This window comes from Tenrec ecaudatus, chromosome 1 (assembly GCF_050624435.1).
Source record: "Tenrec ecaudatus isolate mTenEca1 chromosome 1, mTenEca1.hap1, whole genome shotgun sequence".
Taxonomy (NCBI): Eukaryota; Metazoa; Chordata; class Mammalia; order Afrosoricida; family Tenrecidae; genus Tenrec; species Tenrec ecaudatus.
Genome location: NC_134530.1, coordinates 70,611,435 through 70,625,484, shown reverse-complemented (window position 1 = coordinate 70,625,484; position 14,050 = coordinate 70,611,435). Strand labels below are relative to the sequence as shown.

General features: G+C 39.0%; 1 protein-coding gene across 6 annotated transcripts in view; it reads left to right on the top strand.

Annotated features, from left to right (window-relative positions):
* The window catches only part of GPBP1L1 (GC-rich promoter binding protein 1 like 1), a 73,740-nt gene that overhangs the window by 41,383 nt on the left and 18,307 nt on the right, over positions 1-14,050 (top strand). For all 6 annotated transcript variants that reach the window (XM_075555599.1, XM_075555602.1, XM_075555581.1 and 3 more), the window contains exons 7-8: positions 8,839-8,911; positions 10,190-10,383. In XM_075555599.1, coding sequence (XP_075411714.1) covers positions 8,839-8,911; positions 10,190-10,383 — 267 coding nt within the window. The remainder of the gene's footprint in view (positions 1-8,838; positions 8,912-10,189; positions 10,384-14,050) is intronic.

Below are 14,050 nucleotides of genomic sequence, written 5' to 3'. Positions count from 1 at the left end.
GATAAAGAACACAGCTTTCCCCCAGATCCTGGATGCTTCTTCCCCCCAGCTACCATGATCTGAATTCTACCTTGCAGGGCTGAATAGGGCAGAGGTTGTACACTGGTGCATATGGGAACTGGAGGCACAGGGAATCCAGGGTGGATGATACCTTCAGGACCAGGGGTGTGAGGGAGGATACTGGGAGAGTAGAGGGTGAGTGGGTTGGAAAGGGGGAACCGATTACAAGGATCCACATGTAACCTCCTCCCTGGGAGACAGACTGCAGAGAAGGGGGGAAGAGAGACTCTGGATAGGGCAAAATATGACAAAATAAGAATCTATAAATTAACAAGGGCTCATCAGGGAGGGGCAAAAAAAAAAGAGGACCTGATGCAAAGGGCTTAAGTGGAGAGCAAATGCTTTGAAAAAGATTAGGGCAAAGAATGTATGGATGTGCTTTATACAATTGATGTATGTATATGTATGGATTGTGATAAGAGTTGTGTGAGCCCCTAATGTGAAAAAAGAAAAGAAAGAAATAGTGCTAGAAAAATGAGATATATAAACGGAACTTCCAAAAGTTAGTGAAAGAATGAAAATGTTTAAATGCAATTTTTCCATCAACTTTTTGAAACCCCCTCATGTATATATGTAGTTTTGTTTATTCTGTGAGGGAGGTAAGAGTGTATATATTGGATTTTGGATATACCAACACTCATACCTACACAGAGCACTGTAGCATAGTAGTTTATGCACTGGGCTGCTAACAGCAAAGTGAGTAATTCTACCAGCTTTCTCCAGGGGAGAAAAATGATTATTTCTATTCCCATGAAGAATTATGGTCTTAGAAGCCCATGGGACAATTCTCCGTTGTCCTAGACGGTTGCTCTGAGTCAGATTACTCATGCCAGTGAATTTGATTTTGGGTTTTTTCCTACCCTTATAGAACATCAAATATTATTTTAAATACATCATAGACTTCGAAGCTTCTAGAACAGCAGTTCTCAACCTGTGGGTCGTGACCCCTTCCGGGGGTTGTCAACCGACCTTTTCACAGAGGTCGCCAAAGACCATCAGAAAAAACACATATTTCCTATGGTTGGGAGTCATCACATGAGGAACTGTATTAAAGGGTCATAGAATTAGGAAGATTGAGAACCTTTGTTCTAGAAGAAATCATAGAGAGATGTCTTTACAACTTCAGGGGAGTCATGCCAAAAGGTTTCTTAGGATACAGAAAACCATAGCCACAGAGGGAAAATAGGGGAATTAGATTTTATTAAAATTAGTATCTATTTGTAAAATACAAGTATAGGAAAGTTGTGTTATAGCCATATAATAGGCAATTCCATAACAAAAGAAATGAGCTGATACATGATGAATCTCAATAAAGCCTTTCACAAAATAGTGTACACTGTATAATTCAATTCACAGGAGATTCTAGAACAAAGGGTAAAAAAATCTTATTGAGGGGAAGAAAATCAGAACAGTGGTTGCCTGTGAGGGGCATGGGGAAGGGGTTACCTGGGAAAAGAGAATGAGAGAATTTTCTAATTAATGGAGGTGTCCTTCTTCATAGAGGTTGGTGAACATATTTGCATTTTACTGTATGTAAATTTTACTTAGAGAAAAGTTAACATCTCCAGCAGTGGGACAGATAAGTTGTAATCTTCTGATAACAGAAAGAATTTACTTCTGTCATATTCCTGAAACTTAAATTGTGTTTTCTATAAAATATTCTACAAAAACTGCCCTACATGCATTTGAGTTCATAGGGAGCGGCTGGGGGATCTAGATTTAAGATTACTAAACAGGGCAACTAAAGGCAACCTGTGAAACCTATATTGGGTCCTTGTTGAAGGCTAAACTTTCTGTAAGATACCAGTGTATAGTTGGCATTTCAATAAGAACTTTGAGTTCTCCATTTTTAAATTTAGTTTTTGTAATACTATGCTGATATAGAATAATGTTCTTATTGTATGGAAACACATAATGAAGTAATGGGAATAAGTGGAATTTAAGTCTATGAACTTACTTGCAAATGGCTTAGAAAAAAATTATATATTCAAGTATAAGCCGACCCAAATATCAACCAGCTGAGTCACCTAATTTTACCACAAAAATGACATTAAAAGTGTGCTGAAAAACTTGGCTTTTACATGAATACATATAGTATTTAGAGGGACTGATGAAGAAAGTGTGGCCAAATGTTAACAGGATTAATTGAAAGATTTACAGCAATTATTTGTATTATTTTTGAAATTTGTAAATTTGGGATTGCTTTAAAATAAAAAAGTAACTGGTATTGAGTAACCTCTGGGTAACATCTTAGATGAAAGAAAATGAGGTATCCCACTGCCATACAGTGAGTTATTTAATAAGCCTCTTGTAGTCGTAGCCCTCAATGAAATGGATTGCAACAAGGGACTTAAGCATAGGAACAATTACTGTGAGGAAGGCCCGGGACCCAGCAATGTTTCCTTCTGTTATGCATATGGTTTCCGTGCCTTGGAACTGACTCAGTGGGACTTAGCAACAGCTACAGCCTTTGTTATTCCCACCAAAGAACCTTGCTTTTCTTGATGGATCTGGGCAAGACACAGATTGAATGATATGATTGCCATCCTGCTTGCCATCCTGCCGGGTATGAAGTCTCAGAAGCGGGGTGGGGTATCTCAGCAAAAAGCAAGAGAAAAGCAGGAGTGGAGCGCTTCTTTCGAACCCACATTGTATTTGCCTTTCACCGTGAGGCCTATCACCTGGTTAATTTCACCAGCTTCTGCAGCCTTGAGAGCAAGGAAGATCCTCCAGACAGACATCTAAATTTTGGATTTGTGATTTACCTGCACCTGCACTGCCTTGAGCTATTTTCCTTCGTGTTTTGAGTTATAGGTGGCCAGTGCAGATAGTGGGTTACCAGTTGGGCAGCTCAGTTCAAGGTCAGCACTTTGACTCACCAGCCACACTGTGGGAGATAGATGAGGCTTTCTACTCCTGTAAAAATACACAATTTCAGAAACCCACAGGAGCAGTTCTAACCCGTCCCAAGTCTTACCTGACTTTGAGTCGCTATCACTCAATGGTGGTGAGTTTATGAGTAAAGGAGAGAAGAGACATACTAAGAGGAGAAGCAGTGGTAGCTATCAAGAAGAATGGAACCGCATTGCAATTTTGAAAAGTGGAACATTTGGGACAAATGTCTCTACTTTCTAGGGACTTGTATTAAATTTTTTGAAAGAAATTATTTCTGCACCAACAAATCCCAAAATTTAAGCCAGAGAAATCAAAGGGGGAAGCACATTGACACCAGCACCAAGAGTTCCAGAGTGGTCAATGTAGAGGCATATTCAAGAATGTTGTTAGCTGCCACTGGTTAACTCTGACTCACCCTGACCCCCTCGTGTGCAGACTAAACACAAATTGCCTCCTGAGCTGTGTCTGGGTGGGTTTGAACCACGAATCTGTTACTGCTTGTTAGGTGTGTTTGAGCTGATTCTAACTCTAGCAACCCATGTGACAGGATGGAGCTGTCTTATAGGGTTTTCTACTCTGTAATCTTTACAGAAGGAGATTGTCAGACCTTTTCCTCACAGAGCCACTGGATAGGGTCACACTATCCAGGGATTCCATATTGGAAATGTCATCATGTTGACTTTGTCGCATAGTGAACATGTAAGATTGAGTAAAACTGCCCCATAGGGTTTCCATGGGACGGCAAATAGGTTTGAACCACTGAACTTTTGGTTAGCAATAGAGCTGTTTCACTACCCTCACATTTGGAAATGGCTAGTAATTGTGGTGGTTTTCCATAATCCAATAACTTTATTGCAGAGGTGTGGGGGAGGAGGTTGGGTGCTGACTGGACCAAGCAAGAGAGGAAATCACAGCATTTGAAACAGAGAGAGTTAATTTAAAATTTCATAATTATAACAGGATTAGGGTAATGAGGGATTGGCTAGTCAGAAATAAAAGCTGAGTAATATAGAAATGGCCACTGTAAGGAGCCCCAGGGCTTCAGATGGTTTTAACACTCTTTTTTCCCTCAGCCCCAGGGCTGGGATCTAGACCTTATTGGAGAGGGCTCATCAGTGGCTCGTGAAATTACAAAGCAGTGACTACGGTACAGCTCTAGGGAATGTGCTTGAAATATGCTGTCTGGACCTTGATGGAAACTCAGCTGAAAGCTTTATTGGAGGTATCACTGCTCCAAAACGATTGGAGGGAGGTGCTTGGGAAACCTGCCAAATGAGCATGCACACTGGGACTGGAAGTAAAAACCTCTTCATCACCCTCTGCTGACAAAAATTAGCATGCCAACTGGCAAAGGTACATTTACACAGAACAGACAGGAACAATGAAAATCAAAATATCAGGCAAAAGGGTGATAACCAGACTGGACCATGTCATTGCTCTTTCTAACCAGCCAGTATTCCCTTCCAGAACAAAGCCCCATACTGAGGACAAACTTGGAAATAGAATCCAAATTGAGCTGCACAGGGACAAAGACAAAGACAAAGGAAAGAGAATGCTCAGGTAAAAGTTGGGGAGGGAAATAAGCAAGGTATTTCAGAAAGTAAGCCACCATACTCTTGCCACTCCATAAAAAAATACTAAGAGGGAGTATTAGGAAGGTTATGTTGACCCATATTGGCAAAAATTAAAACAGGAGACTTCAGAAATTTCATGGATTTACCTTTCAAGTCTTCTTTATTTTTCTTATGAATGTTTGAAAGAAAACCATCATACATGAAGAACACAGTCAAATCAAGGTTAAGTTCCTTTCAAAGGGTATTCAGATAAAAATATATTTGACTCGAATAATTTTTAAATTGTTGTCAGGGATAGAATTGACTTTTGCATCTCAAGTTTGCCAACTCCTATTCTAGACCATAGGTACCCAAACTTATATAACGTATCACACCCTTTTCAGAAAAAAAAAAATTTCTTTGTGCTCCCCTGGCAATGAAAACTTTTGTACAATAACCCACAATACAGGGTAAAGTGTAGGTATCACTTTTGTAGTGCATACCTCACCCCACCCCACCCTGGATTATTCCAACACCCTCCAGGGCAATACTACCCACTTTAGGAAACACTACTATTGATGTGTAAAGCACACCAATGAGAAATGACCACAAAACAAAAACTTTGACCTACCATCTTAAAGCTTCCCTTAGCCATATTAGAAAATGATATAAGTCTAGATGGAACAACAATGAGAAAACTGAGAAAAGAGTTGTAACTTAGGGAAGAAATTGAAAGTAGTAAAAGATTTCAGATAAATGATGAATACAAAGGAACACAAAGAAACACTAATGTCAGGCATAATAGAAGATGGTAATTTTTAAACTGAAGAAAGTTAGATTTGAGGAAAAGTGGGATGTGGGTTAGATTTGAGAAAAAGTGGGATATGGGCAAATGTTTGCTTTTTAAGGAAAGAATCAATATGCACATAAAAGAAGTCTTCCCAAAAGAAGACCAAAGCAAAAGAATAACTCAAGCACTAAAAACATCATTCAAAATAATTTCCTGATATGAAACTATAGATTGAAAGGGCAGCCAGAGTGACCAACACTAAGATAGAACTAGTCTGCCAAAGGACTGAAATAGAAAAAGAAATTAACCTTTGGTCATCCGGGCATAGTGACCAAGGGAAAGAAAGGTGCCCTGACCGATTGCTTTGAATGTCCTCTACCTGTGCTGTCTAGCAATTTTTCCCCAGGAAGATGCAGTGTTCCAGACATGCTGACGACCTTAAGTATGTAGTCACTTGGGGACACTATTTAATATACACTTAACTGTACATTTAAAATGAGAAGTTGGGCAAAGTATAATGTTAGCTATATGCTCAAGATAGCTGACATATGATTTTTATTTTTAAAAAGAATCAAGGAAGCATATACAAAAATACCTTTCAGTGATTATATTGGTGTTAGGATTAGTATCCTGAAACTTGTATGTAATATGAGATGAAGTGATTCAATGTGATTCTTCCATTATTTGTGTTCAAAAGAGGATTCCCGGGCCGGAGTAGGAAAAAGAAAATGCAGATATGAAATGAGAAGTACTGGATTTTAATTAGCAATACTAATAAGTCATGAGTTGCTTTCTTTGAAAATGTGTATACATGAGGGGGGTTTTCAAGCAGTTTGTAGGAAAATCCCATTACCTTTTTATTCCATATTTTCAGGAACTACTTGTCGCCCCCTGTGAATATTTTCAGGCTCTGTCCCCTGAAACTACCTAGAAAGAATAGCAACCAAAAAGCAGTGAGTTTTTCTACTGACTAGATTGTGGTCTTACTAAAATAAATGGGGCTTCTTAGAACAATATTTTGTCATAATAGCCAAGAAGTAATTAAAGACAAGTAAGGTTTTACTTGATTGATTCAAAAGCCATTTTGAAGAAGTTCCCACTGGCCAAAATGGGATAATTTGTACATCAGATTGAATAACTGCAAGAGATTGAATAACATTAAATATTAATAATCTTTGGGTTCACAATGATAGTTCACTTTGTGGTATAAAAGGGAAACAAGCAAAAAGTGCTGGCCCTATCGGCAGAGTTTCTAGGGGTGTAATTCTTACAGAAGCTGACTGCCCCATCTTTCTCCCAAAAAGCAGTGTTGGGTTCCAATCGCAGGCAGGCCTTTTGGCTGACAGCCAAGCACTAAACTGTGCCACCAGAGCTCCTTAAGATACGCTGTTTTGAAAGCTGTTACATTAGGAGAAAGAAAACCAGCATGTATCTTTTCAATAGCAACTATCACCAAATAGATGAGGGAATGATTCTTTTTATGTATATTAGCTAATAATAAAGTATACTAGCTAATAAATAAGAAGCTGTATTGGCACAGTAGCTAGTACTTGGCTTCCAGTTAAAAGATTGGTGGTTTAAATTTACCCCCTTCGCTGTGGGAGGAAAGGGAAGTAATCAGTTTCTGTAAAGACTTATAGGAAACTGTCTGGGGCAGTTTTACTCTGTCCTATAGGGTCCCTGAGAGTCAGAATCGACTCTGGCTGTGGGTTTTTTGTTTGTTTAACTAATAGAGAGGAATGATAAAATTAGAAAAGAATTGTATTGTAGCTTGTGATGAGTCAATAATGTTAGGCTTTGAGCATCAATGTCTGCAATATTGCAGACAAGTGACAACTAGATATCTCCTAATAGAAGGATTATATCACCACAAAAATATGCCTGTACCACTGCCTCCTCCTTCTCCAAAAAGACTCCATCTTGGAATCAAGTTACCAAATTTTAGGAAGTGGGTCAGAAATTTTAGGTACATCTTACAATGGGATTGCAGCAGCAAAAACCAGATTATGGGAAACTACTGGTAAGTTATAAATGCACACATAGGTGATAAAAAGAAAGCAAAAACTGGTCACCATTAATTGGATTAATGATTCTTTATAATTTTTAAAATCAATGCTTTTTTAAAATTCAGTAGAAAAATCAAAGATAGCATGTAAATTGGAGCAATCTCTGAGAACTGGATGGAATGTGGAAGAACACGGGCTGTTTGAGAAAGAAAAGCCAACCATAGCTTATCTATGGAAACTCCTCCTGCCTATACTATTCCATCCAAAGAAGTGCATTTGTCTGTTCATATTCTGTCACTGTTTGTCTTTTATTTAATTAATTGGAAGTTTATATCTGTGCTCGTGGCTCTGAACCTTGATTGGTTGCAAACCATATACTTCATAGGACTATCCCCTGGAAATTCTAGTTCAGAAGCTAGTTCAGTATACTGAGAATTTTGTTTATACCTGCCTGTTTAAATGTTCCATGGGGAATTTTGGTGATAGGGCTGTTTTCCTACCAGACTGTAAACATTGGATACCAGTCCATTTAACACTACACATCCTGATCGACTATTAAGCCCAATAAATTGCTGTTAACACATTTCCATCTTTTCCCTTGTCTCTGTATTTCCGTTGCTTTCAGCATGCTCCTGGACTATGGAATTGGTCTCTCACTTGATAATTAAGTCCTTAACTCCTTTTTTTTAAGAGGCTGCAAAAAGGATTCTTGTGAAGGTGGAGTGGATTATTGTAACACTGCATAAACATTTCATCCCCCAGCTGCAGAATAAAATCTAAATGCCCTAAAAGTGCCCCACAATCTGGCTCTTGCCTACTTCTCTTCCTCCACAGACTGGTCCTTTCCGTTTCTAGCATGTGGAACTATTTGCAGATCTCTCAATCTCCTATTCTTCCTTTCTGGATGTCCTTGGAGATTTCACCCAGAATCACCTCATCTCCATCTTTGGAGCTCTTCTTTATGGTTTCTTTATAGTCACTGGCCCTACTGAGACATTTCCTTGTACCACTCTTCTTTCTAATGGAATTACCCATCCTTTTCCTTAGTACTTTTCCTTCTTCTCTTGTCAGTTTTTACCATTGGACCCACCCATGAGTTTTATCTTTGTACCCTGTGAGGACAGGAAGGGGCGATTCTTAATTGCCTTTGTGTGGCAAGTAATCTCCCTCCACACTGAAGCACTCTGGGAACTGTAATGAATGCCATCACTCAGCAGAGTGTCCTCCTCATGTCTGAAAAAAACAGATTCATAGTCTTATTTATTCAACTTTTATGTGTCTTCTATTTCGTATATGTATCCTATGGAAATATGAGGACTTTCATTTTTCATCTTTATTTTACAAATATAAGGTCCCTCTTAGATTGAAATGGAACCCAAACAATTCCAAGATTTATGAGAAGACTGATTTAATCTTGCATTAGTAAGTGCTGCTAATATCCTTGGTGATGACTATTTTGCAAATAAGAGGAAGAAGAAAAGATGCCAAAATGTTTGGCTTTTTGTGTCAACCATTAATATCCCTTTTTTCCTAGCCTTCTTTGAATCCAGAAGCTGGCAAACAGAATCAGCTATGCAGACCTGTTGGGACCCCTTCAGGAGTGTGGGGTAGGTAGATTTTGGCATTTTAAAGGACATTTTTAATTTTTTTCTTATAAGGGAGCAGACGAACAATTCTTTCTCTTGTTTCTTTCTCATCTCATCTATTCCCCTTGGTAACTAACACTTGTTGGCTCTTCATTAATCCAAGTGGCTCTGAACATAGCAATTTCTTTGCCCCTAAAATACCAATGAGAGGTAATAACTGTGATAGTCAAAGTTGAGACAATGGAGAGCTTGTAGATTCTTGAATTTGAAAGATTTTAAGTAGAGAGAAAAATATATAGATAATATATAATACAAAAAGGGCAGTTTTTAATTACCATTGCTAATCCATTTCTATTTCAATTGTATTTTAATTGTTATGATTATGTGTTTCCTAAGTATATGGTGGGGGAATATAGCCACATTTCCTCAACATTCCTCCAGGTTACTACATGTTCTTGACATGTGTGCTTTTATTGGTTATGCAATACCACATCCTTCGTACCATTTTGTTCAACTAGCTTCTGACTGTTGGAGTTTTTTTGACAGTTAAACTTGATGTTTGTTTATAAAGCAGAAGGAAAACCTATACATGTTTACATATATTAGGGGCCCTGGTGGTGCTGGTGAGTAAACATTGGGCTGCTAACTGCAAGGTGAAGCTTCCTGCTCCTGTAAATGTTTACAGCCATAGAAAGTCAGAATCAACTCGATGGCAGTAGGTTTAGGTATATGTTTATGTTGAGGAAAACTAACTTTATAAAACAGATTAATCAATTTTTATCAAGCCAAATCTGCTCTTGGGGTTTGGGGCATGTTGCGTAGCCATGCATCTTGCAGTGAAGCCCTGCAGACCATAGCTAACCAAATTTACTATATTGTATCTTTCCCTGTTAGTGGTATGTAGCTTTGTTCTAGTTTGCTTCATTATAGGGTTCCATGGTAGGCTTCTTTTCTCCTCTGTCATTCTCATGCTGACACAAGTGGCTACTCAGATATGGGCCTGTTTGGGCCCTGCCTCAGTGGTCACACCATAAATTAGGTTATGCTTCTGACTGAGTGCTAGCTAACATCTTTGAGTTTTCTAGGTGATTTGGGAGTTCAGTATCAAATGCTTCATCTACTGATTTTCTTTCCTAGAGTTCTCAATTAGTGTCACTTCAGGAATGATCTGCTAAATGCACATCAGGAAATACTTGCTCCTTAGTCTTCAGTTAAAAGGGAGACCTTTGTATAGAGCTGTGCTTTGTGTGACTCCTCAGAGTTGACAGTGTTTTGTCTCTCCATTCCTGTATTCCACAGAAAACCCCCCTAGTGCCAAGCAACCCTCCAAGATGCTGGTCATCAAAAAAGCTCCCAAAGAAGATCCTGTCACTGCCTTCTCTGCTGCACTCACTTCACCAGGACCTCACCATGCAAATGGGAGCAAGTCGTCAACTGTGGTCCCAAGTGTTTATAAGAACCTAATTCCTAAGCCTGCACCACCTCCTTCCAAGGTATGTTGTGGAATCCATATAAAACTTTGTGTAGTAGAGATATAAAAAATCAGGGTGGGTTGGGTAGTAAATCGATTTTTTTCCTGATGTCATTCACTTGCTATTTATTCTGTACCTGCTGTATAGGTATTGTATGTATATAATACATACACTTGTATTAAATACTGTTCCCATGCTACCAAACTGCATTTTTAGCAGACCTCTCAAGTTTCATCTTATGAACCTGTTTCTCTTGATTGTTTCCATTAACAGCATCAACATTCGTTTTCTAGTCAGTTAAATTCCTTGTGGGGTTTTTTTTTTTTTTTAATTTTTCCTTATTTCCCTTGGCCAAGCAGTTACAAAGCCCTCTTACTCCTCTCTGTTGCCATGGTTTAGTTTCAGCCTTAGTCATTTCGTTTGTGTTTGTAATGGACCTTGCCAGTTTCTCCTCTCTATAAGTACCCTCCACTTACACTTTGAATGACTTCTACTCTTACAAATTCTGAATGTCCTTTCCTGCCCTAGCTCCTTTTAGTGAATCCAAACCATTTATAAACTAAAAACCTCAGTGCCATCTAGTTGACTTCAACTCATAGTGACCTTATAGGATATGGTAGAACTATCCCTACGGGTTTCTGAGACTTTAACTCTTTACAGGAGTAGAAAGCTCATCCTTCTCCCCTGGAGCGGCTGTGGCTTGAGATTGCTGACTTTGGGTTAGCAGCCCAACACATACCCATTGTGCCACCAGGGCTCCTAAACATTTAAAGCAGGGATCAATCGTGGTTTTGTTTTTAAGAGTCAGATAATAAATATTTTAGACTCTGCTAGCCAAACATGGTCTTTATTGCATATTGTTCCAATTTTTTTTAAACAATGCTTAAAATATAAAGTTTGCACATAGCTCATGTGCCAGACAAAAACAGGCCTAAAGCTAGATTTAAACCATGGATTGTAGTGTTTTCAGGCTTAAAATTTGTTGTTCAAACTCATTAGCAATGATTTTGAGTCTAGTCCATCTTTTACATCATATTGCTCCTTCTTTCTACTATCTGGAGAATTATTTACCGGGATCCAAGCTCATGTCAAACTCTGAATTCTTATAGTACGTGCATCTAAAGCTGCAATTCTTTTTCTTTTTTCATTTGAGTGGGGAAACTCGTTTGATTTTTTACCTTTCCTTCCTTCTTTCCAGATGGCCCTTTCTCCATTCCCCCCTAGTTTAATCACCGCCACATACAGGAATTCCTGTTCTCCTCCCTGCATACTTTCTCTCAGGCAGGGCAGTGACACAACTGCACCAACGACAACAGTAGCTTTTACCCCAATATATGGTGGCAGGGATGCAGCGTTGATGGTGGCTGTATTTTTCCTGCAGTTTCTCCCCCCAACACCCTCTGTTCTTGGCTCCTCTATCAAGAACCAAAGATGTAATTCTTTTATCTCCATGGTTGCGTAGCAGTCTGTGTATCTTGTCATAATAACATAACACTTTGTTGATTTGTTTCTTCACTTACTGTCACTTCCTTTGGGATCAGGAGGAGTTCATCATCTTAATGAAAATTGTATTTTTTTTCTTTCTTTTTTTTCCAACATTTTATTAGGGACTCATACAACTCTTATCACAATACATACATGCATCAATTGTGTAAAGCACATCTGTACATTCTTTGCCCTCATCATTTTCAAAGCATTTGTTCTCCACTTAAGCCCTTTGCATCGGGTCCTCTTTTTTTTTTCCCCCTCCTTCCCCGCTCCCCACTCCCTCATGAGCCCTTAATAATTTATAAATTATTATTTTGTCATATCTTCCCCTGTCCGACGTCTCCCTTCACCCCCTTTTCTGTTGTCCGTCTCTCAGGGAAGAGGTCACATGTAGATCCTTGTAATTGGTTCCCTCTTTCCAGCCCACTCACACCTCTGGTCCTGAAGGTACCATCCACCCTGGATTCCCTGTGCCTCCAGCTCCTATCTGCACCAGTGTACATCCTCTGCTCTATCCAGACTTGCAAGGTAGAATTCAGATCATTGTAGTTGGGGTGGAAGAAGCATTTAGGAACTGGAGGAAAGCTGTATTCTTTGTCGGTGCTACATCGCACTCTGACTGACTCATCTCCTCCCCTAGACCCCTCTGCAAGGGGATCTCCAGTGGCCGACAAATGGGCTTTGGGTCTCCACTCTGCACTTCCCCCTTCATTCACTATGGTAAGATTTTTTTCTGATAATGCCTTATAGCTGATCCCTTCGACACCTCGTGATCACACAGGCTGGTGTGCTTCTTCCATGTGGGCTTTATTGCTTCTGATCTAGATGGCCGCTTGTTTACTTTCAAGCCTTTAATACCGCAGATGCTATATCTTTTTTTTTTTTAATTTTTTTTAGATTTATTTATTTATTTATTTTAACGGTTTATTGGGGCTGATACAATTCTTTTCACAGTTCATACATATACATACATCAATTGTATAAAGCACATCTGTACAGTCTTTGCCCTAATCATTTTTTTCTCTTTTCTTCTTTTACATTTTATTAGGGAGATGCTATATCTTTTGATAGCCGGGCACCATCCGCTTTCTTCACCACATTTGCTTATGCACCCGTTTGTCCTCAGCGATCATATTTTTACAAACCTCACATGAACACATTTTAACTTAGAATCCTAGCCACCATAAAAAACAAATCATTAAGAGTTTGCTGTGTGGCTAGGAGGAAAAACAGTGATGTGTGATTGGTGCCTATGGACAATACAAAAAACTCTATGACCAGTTGTGACCCACCCACCATGAGTTCCTAGTCCAAGTGAGATAATAAGATATAGCAATATGAAATGTGAAATGACATCTATGAAATAATAACAAATCCAAAAATTAACAGGTCAAATTACAGGGATAACCACCCCCCCTGTGGGTTAGTGAGGCTGTAACTGTTTATGGGACTAGAAAGCCCAGTCTTTGTCCCGCAGAGCTGCTGGCCATTTCCAACTGCCAACCATGTGTCTCAGTCCAACTCGTAACCCCTGCACCACATAAATAGAAAAGGTAGTTAAATAAAAATTCTGAAATCATAAATTACTAGACATGTTAAAGATACTGAGTGAAAATATTAGTAATTCTTATATTTTTAATTTTGTGAATTTAGTGGAGAGGTGTGTTACATTTCAGACCATCAACTCTGCTTTCAACAGTTCGAACCACTTAGCATTCCCAGGTCACCCCATACTACACACAAAAAACACCTTTTCTCCCTCTTAGGGATTTCTCTCCTTACTTTCACCCAAGTAAATACTTCTCAGCCTCCTAATTCATTGTTCCCCTTCCCATTCTTGTCCTTCTTCCCTTTGGAACCTTCCCAAGTCTATTCCCTTTGGTATGCAAGTCTTTGCTTGGTTTTATCCTGGAAGCAGTAGTCTCAGACAGTATTTGTCCTTTTATGATTGACCACCTTCACTCTCTATAATGTTCTGTGGGTTCATCGGTGCCAGGCGGCACTCCTGGTTTCATTTGTTTTTTAGTGAGACATAGTTATTCTATTATGTTACGATTTATTGTGGAAACTGGTGTAAAAACTGAGTGTACTGCTCTCCTAGAGAAAGTGTGGAAAATCTGCATGGACAAAGTCTGATGTGAACTGAGTTTTGAATGGCTAAGGAAAGGGAACTACTATCTGTTGATGCCTTAATATATTC